Source organism: Canis lupus, chromosome 37 (assembly GCF_011100685.1).
Source record: "Canis lupus familiaris isolate Mischka breed German Shepherd chromosome 37, alternate assembly UU_Cfam_GSD_1.0, whole genome shotgun sequence".
In the NCBI taxonomy this organism is placed as follows: Eukaryota; Metazoa; Chordata; class Mammalia; order Carnivora; family Canidae; genus Canis; species Canis lupus.
Genome location: NC_049258.1, coordinates 17,515,502 through 17,531,080, shown reverse-complemented (window position 1 = coordinate 17,531,080; position 15,579 = coordinate 17,515,502). Strand labels below are relative to the sequence as shown.

Sequence of the window (15,579 nt, the reverse complement as noted above, 5' to 3'; positions counted from 1 at the left end):
CCAAAGCACCTGGCATCATCACAATATTCAACACAGCATTAGAAATTGGGTGCACAATAGGAGCTCAATAAGTACTTGCTGAATTGCACTGACCCTACAACCCATACTCACTCAGTTTATCTATAATTTAAAGTCTCTTCCAGGGAGCACATTCTCCACTTCATCATTACATCATTTTGAGAGGCTAAGATGTTTAAATGCAATGTCATATTGTATAAGTATATTGTATAAATATATGACATTCTGAAATTACATTTTGAACAACTCAGCCACAAAAAAAGAAAAGAAACAACTCAGCCTCTCAAAAAACAGAGATGGAAGCAGACAACATGATCACAGATTAATGAACACAACTGAGATCCAGGAATTCAGTTAGGGCAGTGATTTCCAACACTAACTTGCATATTATAATCACCTAGGGAGCTTTTACAATCTAGGAGGTCCAGGTCTCACTTCTTCCCCTGCCCAGACCGATCAAATTAGAATGGCTCTGAAGTTCTCTGCTGACTTTCATCTGTAGTCATGGTTAAAAACCAATGTTCTTGAAGAATAAGAAGTAGAAAGAAATTGGAATAAAAGAAAAGTGATCCTGCAAAGGGTGAATCATTGTGGCTCAGCATCAAAGAAATCTCAGTTGGAAAGGCTGGTAAATCCACACATTGATACAGAGGGGCCTCTTTATAAGCTAAGAGACTGGGATCCTGGTGCTCTAGAAGTGCCTATGATGGGAAAGTATCTAGGATCCCCTGTGGAGGGGTTAGGAAAGTACATAAAGCACTTGACCAAATTCGGTCAACATTCAAATATGTATAGACCACCTACTGTATACCTGGTACTCTTTTAGGTTCTGGGCTAGAATAGTGAACAAATCATACAAAAATCCTTGCTCTTCTAGTGCAAAAGAGAAGTAAAGCAGGCGAAGGGATGTCTGCAAGGTGTTGACATTTTTAGACAGAATGGTCAGGGAAGCCCTTGTTGTGAAAGCAGCTTTTGAGTAAAAAGATCTGAATGAAATGAAGGAGCTGCCATGTAGATATTTCAGAAAAAGCATTCCATGAGAAGGGATCAGCAAGTGCAAAGGTCCTAAATATGCCTGGTTTATAAAGAAACAGCCAGGAGACTATGTGCCTGGAGCCAAGTAAATGGTAGAAGAGTAGATGAAAAAAAAAAAATAAGGTCAGAGAAGTTATTGAGTTCCAAAAATGTAGGACCTGATAGGTCATTGTAAGGGCTTCAGCAATTACTGAGTAAGACGGGGAGCCACCAGAGGGTTCTGAGTAGTGGCGTGACATTACTGGATGTATGTCTGATAGGATTACTGAGGCTATTAAGAATAGTTCAAGAAAGGGCAAGAGTAGAAAGATAGACCATTTAGGAAGTTATTATTATCATCTAGGTGGAGGATGATTACAGGAGGGTGTTTTTAGAGGGCAGAATGAGAAGTGGTAGATTGTGGATATATTTTGAAAACAGTCTATAGAGGCGTCAAAGATTTTAGGCTTTGATAAAGATAGGCAAGATGAAGGAGGGGCAGGTATGGGGATATCAGGAGCCTAGTCACACACGTGTTAAGTTTGAGATGCCTGTTGGATGTTCAACTAGAGATACAGAGTAAACAGCCTGACAGGCAGAACTAAAGTTAAAGGAACATAGCATTCATTACATGTGGTGTTAGATCCAGCAAGCAGATGATTAAAGCAAGCAAACTTTATCAGATTTGTCTCCAGAAATGTAGAAAGCCAAATCTCAGTTGACCTGGTTTTGATGATTTCATAGCTTCTGAGCTAAGTCCTTTTCCATGTTCCTCATAAGTAATCTCAGCACAAATAAAATCCTAGTGGATGCTGCATCAGAAGGTAGGTGCTCTTATACAGAAACCCTGGCCTTTAACATTGGTTCTATTGATGTTAGCCCTCACTGACAGTTTTTATTTTATTGTATTTGATATATTTCCAACTGGATTGTATATTTTTTGGAGACAAATTGAGATCTCCTTCATGCATTTCTTTTTGAGCATCACACAGACTTGTTGATTAGTTGAGCATAGTTACATTTCGCATTTACATTACATTTACATGGGGCTAAATCAAATCATTCTTTAGACTTGAACACCTGCAGCATGTGTGGCCTCCTCTTATGTTGCTATGTTCTTTTGTAAGTCCTTTCAAGTTGGCTGAATGTATAGACTCTGGGACCTTAATTCCTCTTCCGGAATCCCCCCCAGTGGGTCATCTAATGCTACGTATGCACATATGGCCAGAAAGTTGATAGCTGGAAAAGACAGTATCATTCAAACACCTATGGGGTGGGTGGTCTAGTAAGGTCCTTAGAAAAATCAGAAGACACAGACACAGTAGAATCAGTATCTCCACATTTCAGATGCATTTCTTGCTTTCACTGAAAGCTGTTTCCATTACAGAATGAAACAATTCTAAACATGTTTACTAGTAGTTTAGAGAAATCGAATTTATAAATTATTATTATTTTCAGTTTCATTTTAAAATTGTTTATGTCACACATCTGGATTTTGTGAAAACCTCCTTGAGGACTTGGATTTTTATTCCTTGCTATTTCTCTAGTACTCTGAGTAGTGCCTATCATAGACGAGGCGCTCAATAAATATTTATTGAAAGAATAAGTGAATATGATCAAATGATATCACACTTAAATTCCTTAGTTATAATAAATACTCATCATTTTTCACTAAATTAAATTTAGAATTTGACATATTTTTAGACTGACTTCATGTGACATATTTGAGGCAGTTATAAATTAAAATCACAGAAGTGATGTTCAGAACTCTGGTTGCATTTCTATACACAGATAATGAAGCAGCAGAAAGAGAAATTAAGAAAACAATCCCATTTATAATTGCATCCCAAATAATAAAGTACCTAGGAATAAGCTTAACCAAAGAGTATGGAAAAAAATCAGTGCTCTGTAAACTATAAAACACTGATGAAAGAAGTTGAAGATGACACAAAGAAATGGAAAGACAGTCCCTGCTCATGGATTGGAAGAACAAATGTTGTCAAAATGTCTATACTATCCAAAGCAATCCACAAGCTTAATGCAATCCTTATCAAAATACCAATAGCATTATTCACAGAACTGGAACAAACAATCCGAAAATTTGTATGGACCACAGAAGACCCCAAAGAGTCAAAGCAGTCGTGAAGAAGAAAAACAAAATTGGAAGTATCACACTCCCAGATTTCAAGTTATATTGCAAAGCTACAGTAATCAAAACAGTACTAGCACGAAAATAAACACATAGATCAATGGAACAATACAGAAAACCCAGAATTAAACCTACAATTATATGGTCAATTAATCTTCAACAAAGGAGGAAAGAACATGCAGTGGGAAAAAAGTTTCTTCCACAAATGGTGTTGGGAAAACTGAACAGCCACATGCAAAAGAATGAAACTGGACCTCTTTATTACATCATACATAAAAATAAACTCAAAATGGGTTAAGGACCAAAATGGATTAAAGACCTGAAACCATAAAAATCCTAGAAGAAAACACAGGCAGTAATGTCTCTGGCATAGCCACAGCAACATTTTTCTAGATATATCACCTGAGGCAAGGGAAAATAAAAGCAAAAATAAACTCTATCAAAATAAAAAGCTTTTGTATAGTGAAGGAAAAAGTCAACAAAACTAAAAGGCAACCTACCGAATGGGAGAAGATATTTGCAAATGACATATCTGATAAAAGACAAGTATCTAAAACATATAAAGAACTTCTAAAACTCAACACCCCAAAATAAGTAATCCAATTAAAAAATGGGCAGAAGACACAAACAGACATCTCTCCAAAGAAGACATACAGATGGCCTACAAATACATGAAAAGATGCTCAATCTCACACACCACCAGGGAAATGCAAATTCAAAACCACAATGAGATATCACCCCACACCTGTCAGAATGGCTAAAATCAAAAACACAAGAAACAAGTATTGGTAAGGATGTGGAGGAAAAAAAAAACCCTCTCACACTGCTGGTGGGAGTGCAAATTTGTGCAACCACTATGGAAAGCACTATGGAGGTTCTTCAAAATGTTAAAACTAGAACCACCCTATGATCCAGTAATCACACTACTGGGTATTTACCCAATAAATAAGTTTTAAAAAACCAATTCCAAGGGATACAGGTGCCCCTAACTTTTTACAGTATTATTTATAATATCCAGATTATGGAAGCAGGCGAAGTGTCGTCCATCAATAGAAGAAGGGATAAAGAAGATGTGATATATAGATTCACAATGGAGTATTATCCAGCCATGAAAAAGAGTGAAATCTTGTCATTTATAATGACAGGGATGGAGAGAGAATATAATACTAAGTGAAATAAATAAGAGAAAGAAAAATCCCATATGATTTCACTCATGTGTGGAATTTTAAAATTTAAATTCAATTTGCCAACATACAGCATAACACCCAGTGCTCAACACATCATGTGCCCTCCTTAGTGCCCATCACCCAGTTACCCTATCCCCCCACCAATTCCTCTTTCATTTGTGGAATTTAATAAACAAAACAAATGATCAAAGAAAAAAAGAGAGGAGAGACAAACCAAGAAACAGATTCTTAACTATAGAGAACTGATGACTACCAGAGGGAAGATGGGTTATCATAAAGCTAGAGGAAGAGAGGAATGGATCTTAAATGTAGTTGTGAAGGATGGAGAAGAGTTTTCTAGGCAGAAGGGCAGGGCAGGAAAGCATTCTAGGACTAGCATGAGAATAGGCCTGGTAGAAAGCATGTTATGTTCCTGGGGAGACTCCAAGGAACTCGCAGGCAGGAGGATTAGTTAGAAGAGGGCCCAGTTACTAGAATAAAGATCTGGAGTTTCACTTGCTGTTATGATGAGAAATCAACAAATTACTTTAAGCATGTTGGTGATACAGTCAGATCTACATAGATCACTTTAGTGTTGATTCAATTTAGTGTTGAAATTTGATGAGACAATTCAGGAGACTGTGAATCCAGTTAGAAAGTGGTTTCAACAGGATTTCAGCCTCCCACACCTCCTGCAGCACCATGTCATAGAAGAGCCCCAACACACAGCACTGTCTGTGGAAGTGCTGCTTGGCAATGGGAAGGAGTAAAGTCAAGAAAAAGAATGACAAGGTGGGCATCACAGAGTTTGGACACCACAGAGTTTCCACACCACCACTCTGTAGAAACACCAGTCTGGATGGTTGTGTGATTTGCCCCCAGGAATGTGCAAGTATCTGGGGGTAGGGGTAGAAGTGGAATTGGGTCATTACCTGGGGTTGGAATATTGACGGACAATGTAAAGGAAGGAGAGGGAGATAAAGGACATCAAATGATGCTGGTGAGGAGCAGTCCACACAGGTATAGTAGGGACAGGAGGGTGGAAACCTAAGGCAGTGATTGTCAATCAGGGGCAATTCTCACCCCCTGCTCACCCACTTGGGGGGACATTTGGCAGTGTCTGAGGTCATTTGTGGCTGTCACAACTCAAAAGGAGGAGGTGATACTAGTATCTGGTGACTAGGGGCCAGGAATGTGTCTGGTAGCCTACACAGCACAGGACAATGTCCCACAAGGAAGAATTATTTGGCCCCAAATGACAACAGTGCCAAAGCAGAGAAACCCTGACCTAAGGACTATACATTCCCTGACTACATGTAAAAAAGCAAACAGCTCACACAGGTGAGGTGAAGGAGAAAGCCTTGTGGAGAAAAAAAAAAAAAAAAAAGATTAAAAAAAAAAAAGAAAGCCTTGTGGAGAAACTTATTGACTCATTAATATTTTTTATTCCCTATAGCATCTGGAACAAGATTCCCTTCATAGTCATAATAAAATGATGAAATAATAATATGTTAGTAATAACAGCTAATAATCTTTGTTTATTATGATTTAGTCATGGTACCATGTTTTATATGCATTGTCTTATTCCCTTAAAAATGCTCCAATACTCCCTTATAAATGCTCCAGGACATAAGTAACACTTGAGGGTCTTGAGCCAGAAACTATCTGTGTACTCTCTCCCCTAAGAGAGGATCTGGCTCCCCTTCTACTAATAATGCAAAATACGAAGAGCGATAAAATGCCAACGCTAAAAGCAACTAACGTTTAATACCCTTTCACGTGTAATGTTGAGCACTATCATATGTTTCATCACAGTGCCCCACAAAACTATTCTCACGTCCAACTTATACTTGAGGAAAACTGAGGCTTGCTCTATGTCCCATAGTAGGGAACAGCAACCGTAGGATCAAATGCAGGCCTGTTTCCAAGACTTGGATGCTCAGCCATGTCTTCAAATGAAATTACAGCCATTCCCATCAGTACTGTATTTTCACATTTTTTTAATTCAGAGGATATTTCTCCACAGACAGACATCTCTATGGGCTCTCACTATTTAAAGAAGCCTTCTTTCCCGTCCTCTCTATTTTAAGGACTATATCTACATATCATCACTACTCTTAGCACCTGGATCAGCCTCTGATAATAATTTGGTTTTACTCACTTATTAAATAGTTATTGAGTACTTCATTTTGGCCAGACAGTATTCTAGACATTGCAATACAGTGTGACCCGAATAGGCAATGTCCTTTTGCTCAAGAATTCTGTTCTAGTGGGGGTGATGCCACGAACATGCAAACAACCGCAGAAAATAATTTCGGGTACTGATAAGTGCAAAGAGGGAAAAAAATGTGTGGTCATGTGCTAGTGACACTAAAGTAGCCAGGAAAATTCTTCCTGAGATGGTGATGTTTCATACAGAAGGAAAAACCAGCACAGGACTTGAAAGCAAGAGTGAGTGTGACGGCGAGCCTCAGAGCTTGGAGGCTAGTGAGGGAGAGAAAGCCTATTGACTATCTACATGGAGGGAGATGGGGCTGAGAAAGTGAGCAGGAGCCTGGACCTGCTGGCCCCCTAAGCCAGGGAATGGCCTCTATTAGAACAATGCTTTTTAGTAAGTCTAAGCATCATAAAAGACTTTTTAAAATGGAAAGTCAAAGATTAAAAAAAAAAAAAGGAAAGTCAAAGATTTTAAAGTAGCCATTTAATTTGATTTCATGACATTTAAAATTTTTAGTATGTTTCTTTAATTATTTTTTTAAGATTTTTACTTTTGAAATTTTATTTGAATTCAATTTGCCAACATATAGTATGTTTCATGGACAACGTGGCCAGTGCATGCAAAGCACTTTCGGAATTTACAAAGCACTTTTAGGAATTCTATTCCTAGCAGCAATGGGACAGTGTCAAACGACAGTGAATTAAAACAATTTTTTAAAAGATTTTATTTATTTGAGAGAGTGAGCAAGCACGAGCAGCAGGAAGGACAGAGGGAGAGGGAGAAGCAGACTCCCCACTGAGCAGGGAGTCCGACACAGGGCTGGATCCCAGGACCATGGGACCATGACCTGAGCTGAAGGCAGACGTTCAACTGACTGAGCCACACAGGTGCCCCAAGTGAAAGTGAATTTTAAATAAAACTAAAATGAATGAAAAGACTTACTAGTTTATTCTCCATATAGTAACTATTAATGGTCACAACCACCTATCTATATGTATGTACACACGGACACTTACGCACACACAAAAATATAACTTGAACCATCCATACATTAGGATTCAAATATTCTATTGAGGAACACTTGAGTATATCAATTTCTTCTTATCCCTTAATTTAGCACTCAGATGGAACACTATAATTTATTCATTCACAGAAATAACAAATAGATCTTGATTTCTCTCCATGTGTTGGGACTATGCTTTCTTTACATATATTCACCTTGTGTTAGTGGTACCCACAAGTGTATCTAATGGAAGATCCAAGAGATTAAGTAATATCACCAAGATCACACAGCTAGAGAGTGGTGGCACAGTAACTTCAAATGATATTATCTCTTTCAGACCCAAGGGATACTTGTATATAATTACATTTTAATACAATTGGTCTCCATGTAATCCTACTTTTTGTATTTTACACTTTAATATTTTGAAAAGCAATTCTCAATTCTACAACACTGTCGAAAAGTCCACAGTATGTATAAGCCGTTTAAAATTTCTGCTCTAGACCCACATTATAAAAGAGATAGCTTACAAGGTGCTGTACAAATACAAAAAAGATACAATTCTGTTTACCTGGAGAGTTTCAGAGGAACAGATCTGTGGAAATGATGACATTGAGGTTGAGGCTTGAAAATCATTAGGGGAACAGAAGAAAGAGGGCAGAGCAAACAGCAAGGACATATTCAAGGAATGGCTCCCAGAGCTGGATCATGAAGATGCCAGTAGGGACTGGCAAATGACAAATTAAAAGAAGAAGGTCATCCTTGACCTTATACCTTATATTTAATATGTTGGACATTATCTTGGGGCAGAAGGAGAATCATTGAAGATTTTCAGTAGGTAAATGACATGCTGCGAACTGTGTTTTTGAAATAATGTCCAGTGGTTTGATATAGAAAGGAAGCCGTCCATGTCTTGGCTTGCTACGAGATCATATACAGACAAGGACAACCAAATATGGAAATATGAAAACACCATCTGAGGCCCACCTCACCTCTATCCCCCCATCAGCGTAATACTAGTCCTCTCCTTACCTTGATCCTGTGTACCAGAGGAGCGAACAGAAACACAAAGAGCTCCACAGTGGCCATGGAGTTCTGGAAGATCTTCCTGCGGTTGTTCTCTTCTTCATCATTGGAGCTGCTGTGGCAAGGCTGCCCTGGGGAACCTTGGTTTTCTACTTGGTGGATGAACGCACTGCTGCTGCCACCCCAGCTGGAGCCACGGTCTGTGCCCCCAAATCGCTCACTATTGCAGTCCTGGGGAGCTTCTAGGAGCATCCAGTGCAGGGTGTGAAGGAGCTTTGTCTCAGCAACACCCAGTTTATCCTGGTGGCCTGCATGGGGATAGTCACAGAGTCAAATTAAGACAAACTCTGCTACCAGAACAATGGATAGCCACCCTGGGTATGGGAAGAACATCTTTGTTTTGCTCTGCATTTGATTTCCTGGGAGACACTAGCATTTCTCTACACTTCTTTCAACCACTGCTGGAAGGGCTCATTCTTGTTTTGGGGCTTTCTAACTGGCTACAATCTCTGCAGCATAATGTACTGTCAGAGGAGGAGAAACGGCATGCGTCATACCTCCTCAGTCGGATACCCACATATATCTCCAAATAGGCAGCAAGGTGGTTAAGAGCACAGGCTCTGAAGATAGCAACGACTCTACTTTAGACAGTGTGACCAAGAAACCCCCTCTATAAAGGGAACATTTGAGCAGAGACTCAAATAAGGGGAAAGAACTGGATGGAAAAGAGCACATATGCGAACGAGGAATCCGCAAGATAATCCAAAAAAGAAGAGTCTTTATGCACACGTATACACATACACACAGTACTACCAGGCACAAGGGGTCCCCCTTTGGGAGTTGAGAGAGCAGAAGGGAAATCTGATTGGAACTCATCTTGGATGGGGGATAGTCTTTAACTCCCCTGTAATGTTTTAATGTTAAAAAGGAAAATATATTCGCATATAAGTTATAAAATTCAAAATTTAAAAATGGGAGAGCCGGGGCCTTCACTGGGAAAATGGATATCATTGTGGTAGCAACGTGAGGGGGCTTTTATGAGAATTAAATGAGATAATGTGCATTCAGTGCTTGCGAAAAGCATAAGCACTTGATAGATGCTGTTACCACGAGTGCTGACGACCATGTGCCGCGAAGAAGCAATGCGGAGGGACCAACCTAACTTGTTTCTGTTGGAAAGCAGGGTTGCCGTGCAGTGGAGGACGTGAGGCAAAGCAGCTTGCACCAGCTCCCATCTGGAAATGCTCTGGATGGCTTCAGAGAGGGCTGGGGAGAGGCCGTGCAGCTTGTTTTCTACCAACACTCGTTCAAAGGACTGCAGATACCCAAAAAGAAGAAAAAAAAATCATGTAAAATAAGGAATTGAAGATCATGACTATCAAGAAACTAGGGATCGAGGTACTACAAAGACACAAATCCCTGGATCAAATTTTTTAGACACTCACATTGCATTTCATGTTATCATGGGTCCGTGATAATTTCTTTTCAATCATTTTAATCATTTTTAGGTTTTTGATTTAAAATGCGGGACTTGAGTTATTAAGTGAGTTTTATTTTCACCCAAATGAGCTTCCTCTAAAAAAAGAACACAGCACCACATTTAATTCAGGCAATTCTGTAACAGTTTATAAAATGCTGCTAAGGCATCCAAAGGGGCTGTCGCAACTGCGGAACAAAGTGAAATGTCTTTTGGGAAAATGTCTTGAGGACAGTGTGGATGTCAATGTTCAACAAATGTTAAATAAGATACAACTCTTTCAAGAAATCTGATTTGAGGGTCGCTGAATTATTTCATGTCCTTGTCAATAACCTGGCACAGGACATTCCTCACCTAATGCCTGTAATCATAGAAATACTTAATATATCTGTTGAATAAAAATGAAAGGGAGGGAGAGAAGACTGGAGGGAAATAAGTCATAAGCTTTGCTGGTTTATTAAATCATCTATCTTGGCCAGGGATACTTTCAGAGAGTGGAGCATCCCAGAACGAATGTGACCTAGGCAGTTGTTGTTATTTGAATGAGGAGGAGGATAGCACTCTAAAGTGCTATAAAGCATAGCTACCAAATATTGAAATAAATCTGGTAAATATTTGGCTTGTGTGAACTGAGCCTGATTTCTCTTTTATGCCCCGTGTGATCAGGAAAACCATGGAAGTGTGCCCTAGGGTGATCATAATACAGACTCCAAGTATTCAAGCTGTAGTATTATTAAGGATATCAGAGAAAAAGACATGGCTTCATTCAGAGATTCCAAAGAAAACTAATTACCTTTTGGTTCAAAACAGGAAAATAAGAAATTCACCTTCATAATGAAAGGCATGCTAAGGTTTCGGTAAGGAGTGTAAACAGAGATGAGGTTTTGTTTTGGTTTTTAAACTAAATAAAGACAGATCCAAAAGCTTTTAAATTCTTCAGCCCTCAGGTATCTAAGGATTCATTAAGTAAAGGGTGAGTATGTTGGGCATTAAAGGATTATAAAGAATTTATACAGTCTTGCTGAATACAGTTTAGAAGATGAGTTGCATTATTTTATAATATCAGGGCACTCTGGGTACTTAATATCATTTTCTTCCTAAATATCACTAATATAACTCATTATTTTTAAACCCTGAAAATTGCTTTCTACATTTTTATTTCTCTATCTATGTGACTTAGTTATTTAATATTGTATGACTACATTAAAAATGCCAGATCTTTGCCAAGAACAGGGAAAAGTCAGGATATTAAGATAGTATAATTGCAAGCATGATTTATGGAAGCCTCAGTGATTTTTTTAAGTGTCAAATTACTCTTACTTGAAGTAAGTACAACAAATTCCATTAAAAGGTCCTTACCAAAAGATTATATTTTAAAAATATCTCCGTAGCAACTTTGAAGAGCAGGAGTTAGAATAAAACAAAGCCCTAGTTGAGTGTGTGTCCCTGTGTGTTTAAAACTCTATAGTTGGCTTTCATCATTTTTAATGACCCTAACACATTTCAGAACTCCTTCCCAGAAGGTCATCTATGTGATCATTTGCAAATTTTCATGGCAAGGCCCAAATGGGGAGGTTTCCACTTTTAGGTTATAATATATGAAATGTGAAGACCTTTATTGGAGTTCAAAATTTTAATGAAATCTAAGAAGAGTTCATTTCATTTTTGCTTTATGATTTCATGTCTTTTGTTTTCAATTCGTGATTTGGACATTTTTAGGGACATGGGATTCCCTTTGCCTCTCAGGACAAGTGCACTCTATAGAGTATAAATACTAGTAGCATTATTTCCATAATTATTTTATATCATTTATTTTCAGGCTTGCACAAACCATGCAAGACACAGAAGTTTAGAACTGCTATGACTTTGAGAAGTTCACGGGCACTCATCTCATTAACTTCCACCATAACAGTCGTGATACTGTTGATTAAAGATTGGACTTCTTGGGGCACCTGGGTGGCTCAGTCAGTTAAACATCTGCCTTCTGCTCAGGTCATGATCCCAGGGCCCTAGGATTCACCTACACATCAGCTCCCTGCTCAGAGAGGAGCCTGCTTTTCCCTCTCCCTCTGCCTTCCACTCCCCCTACTTGTGTGCTCTCTCTCACGCTCTGTCAGACGAATAATAATAGAAAAAACTTTAAAAAAAAAGATTGCACTTCTTATCTCTCTACTATTTCTTCTACTCCTCTACCCCTATCTACTCTGGGCTAAGTTCTTTTAGACTTTCTCCTCCCCTTTGCTCTTCCCTTACCTATCCCCCCAGCCCCCTTTCACAGTTTTGTCTACCAGTCACATTAGCAGTGCACCTTACCTATCCAATGCTCTTAACAAGGAATCCACTCCACCCCTGCCCCCAGCCACCAGTGCCCCCAGTCTCTTTTCTTGATCCATTTTTCTCCATAGTGCTTATCACTATCTGGCTTACTATGTATTTTACTTATTTGGAGAGGCTTGACTTCCTGCTACTAGAATGCAAACTGTATTTTGATTATTGCTCTATCCCATCATTTGGAACTGTGCCTAGCACATAGTAAGTGCTCAATAATATTTGCTGAGTAAATTAATCTATACAGTCAGTACAGTTTAATGCCTTTCTTTGGGTTGAAATTACCACACCAAATATGGAAATAATCATTAAATGGTGAATATCACATACCACACACGAGGCTTCATATTGCTTCCCCAGTTTAGGCCTCAAAAATGCACTGAAAAATTAATAGAGATAGTTGTTATAAATATAAGTAAAATTATCAGCATCTTTATGACATTTTTTCAACGGACAAGACATAGTGCTCTAAAACTCAAATTTCATGCCTCCCTATAGCTTGTTAATGAGCAGGTGTTGAACAGCTGACGACATTTGCTTTCACATGTGTAATTACATATATGAAAGAGATGTGGATCTCCACATTTCCTGTATCCACTTTTATTCCAACGACTTTTTTTTCCTAATTAGATTCCAAATTGTCAATGGTCAGGAGTGGTGTATTGCTCGCGTGTATAATTATATCAAAAACTAAAAATGAACACAGTTTGTGGGTTGTGATTTCCAGGACCTAATTTTTTATCTGATAAATTTCAATAATAATAATAATGATGATTGATGATGATGATGATGATGATGATGATGATGAAAACCTTGTTTCCTGGTAATTGGAATAGGTTTCAGGTCTTTCCAGGAAAAACAACAACAACAAAAAAAAAAACAAATGCTTATCAAAAATCATCCTCCTCGGGGTCTTGAACCAGGAAGACCACACTGGCTAAATCCGAGCAAAAATGGTTAACAAGTGGGCATAGCAGATATTCGCCAAACAGGAGCTGGAAAAACAACAGGTCACCGGCCTGGAATTACAGCAGGAGATGGAGGGGGAATTGGACGCAAGAGCACAACCAGTCATAATTATCTTTCCTAGTTCCCCGCCCCCTCTTCTTAGGCTTTCTGCCCTCCCACCCCCTAAATAATGTATATATTTATTCGACTGCCAATCTGCGTGTGGCCAAACTTCACGGAAATATTTTTTAAATGCGCGTTTTCTAAGCAGGTGCAGAGGGCTCGCTCTCCAGCCCCAGAGAGGGAGCTGCGGGCTGTGGCGCGGCCTCGGCGGCGGCGGCGGCGGCGGCGGCGGCAGCGGCGGGGACCCGGGCGGCCCCGGGAGCGCCCCCAGCCCCAGGCGGCCGCCGGCCCCGCGCGCCCCTCACCTGGTCTGCCGCCACAGGAAGGTCTGGATGGGCAGCGGGATGCCGCGGCCGCCGTCCTGCTCCTGGCCCTCGGAGCTCTTCCTCTTCACCATGATGGTGGCTCCCGGGAGTCCTCCTGCAGGACCCAGCGCTGGCTCCTCGCCGGCCGCCGCCTCCCGCCGCTCTGCCCAACTCTCATCCCCTCCTTCCCCGAGGCAGAGCCGGCTCTCTCCGCCCCGATCCCCCGTCCCTCGCCCCCTCCCCCGCCCCTCCCGGCGCGCGGAACACGGCTGCGGGAGCAGGGGGGGGCCGGCGGGGCGGAGCGGGGAGGGGGGCGCTCGCTCGAGCAGCCCGCCTCGCCCCCGCGCCCGCGCCCGCGCCCTGCTTTCAGCACCTCCCACCGTGGACAGCGGCCCGCGCCGGCCCGGCCCGCGGGAGCGCGGCGCTGGGGGCGCTGGGGGCGCTGGGGGCGCGGCCGGCAGCGGCGGGCTGGCCCGGGGGGTCCTCGCCCCGCATTGCACGCGGAGCCCCTGGCGCCTCGTCCGCCCGCCGACCCGCGGGGATTCGGCGGCCTTGCCTTCGAGCTGCGCCCCGGGAGCGTCCCCCGTCCTGCTCCCCGACCTCAGCATCCAAAGACCTGTCACGGGCTGGGGGAGGAGGAGCTCCGGGAATCCGCAGAGCAGTCACTAACCCTGGCCTCATTCGCACCTCTAGCAAGGAGGTCAGGAGTCCACCCTTGGGTTTTAGCAGAAGGAGCACATGAAAATGATCAGAAGCGTAAACAAGCAAGGAAGGGAGCAAGCTTGCCTTGAAAGTTTGCTAATGTGAGAGTTTATTTTAAAATGGTGACCACAGGTAACTAACCAGATTCTGCTAAAGCAGAAACCAGTGGTGGGGATCACTTAATTATAACTTGAGAAATAACGTTCCAATCAGGCTTTTAGGAAATGTTGTTTAGGGCAGCCTGGGTGGCTCAGTGGTTTAGCGCTTGCCTTTGGCCCAGGGTGGGATCCTGGAGACCTGGGATGGAGTCCCACGTCGGGCTCCCTGCATGGAGCCTGCTTCTCTCTCTGCCTCCGTCTCTCATGAATGAATAAATAAAAATTTTTAAAAGAGGAAATGTTGTTTATTATAGTCCATGAATGTACTTGGGTGACCCGGTTCATCCCAATGATATCTGCCATTTCCCTTCAGTTGTCATAGTCAAATGGCTCTACGTAGTTTAGAGATGGATTAGTGTTAGGTCTCTTATCTAGCAGCAAAATAAATGGGGGGGGGGGATAAAATGAAATAACCAGAGTAGAAAACCATTGCTGTGGAGTAGAAAACCAACAACCTGCAAACAAATACAGTCACACACCTGCTTGAACAAAGATATTGATGTAACACATGAAATAGAGAATGAGACCCCAGGGCCTGATCTCGATAGATAGAAATATTTCCTGTATAATTAACTACTGTGCATCTACTCTGTATAGAGAGAATTATATGGTATATGTCGGCATTTTCAGTCACAAAATTAAATTCTCCATTTAATTTCTTGAAGTAATCTTTTAATGGGAATTTTGAAACAACGAACGATAGAGTCTAATTACAGTTTATTCAATGCATATTTATTGAGTCCTTTTTATACGCCAAGTACTACGCTATATAGATTCCTATTCTTAGGGAACTCGACAGCATTGAAAGGAATATAGACATGGACAGAAAAAGGGTACCATGGGAGGCATGACACAGATTCACTTACAAACAAAGGGACAAGGCAGAAAATATGGGCAGGAATTGGATGGAGAAAGGTTTTGTGTGGCAAGCTACAAAGTTTGGATAA

At 41.0% G+C, this 15,579-nt stretch overlaps 1 protein-coding gene across 14 annotated transcripts in view; it reads right to left on the bottom strand.

The window, feature by feature from the left end:
• Positions 1-14,000, bottom strand: part of UNC80 (unc-80 homolog, NALCN channel complex subunit) — a 215,364-nt gene extending 201,364 nt beyond the window's left edge. For 8 of the 14 annotated variants that reach the window (XM_038585612.1, XM_038585619.1, XM_038585613.1 and 5 more), the window contains exons 1-4: positions 13,773-13,999; positions 12,727-12,775; positions 9,750-9,906; positions 8,598-8,899 (exon numbers count right to left, since the gene is read on the bottom strand). In XM_038585612.1, the coding sequence (XP_038441540.1) occupies positions 8,598-8,899; positions 9,750-9,906; positions 12,727-12,775; positions 13,773-13,864 (600 nt within the window). In that variant the 5' untranslated portion in view covers positions 13,865-13,999. Of the gene's footprint in view, positions 1-8,597; positions 8,900-9,749; positions 9,907-12,726; positions 12,776-13,772 lie in introns of all 14 variants that reach the window. The other 6 variants (XM_038585625.1, XM_038585620.1, XM_038585621.1 and 3 more) reach the window with 2 other exon arrangements.
• Between the last annotated feature and the right edge of the window lie 1,579 nt (positions 14,001-15,579).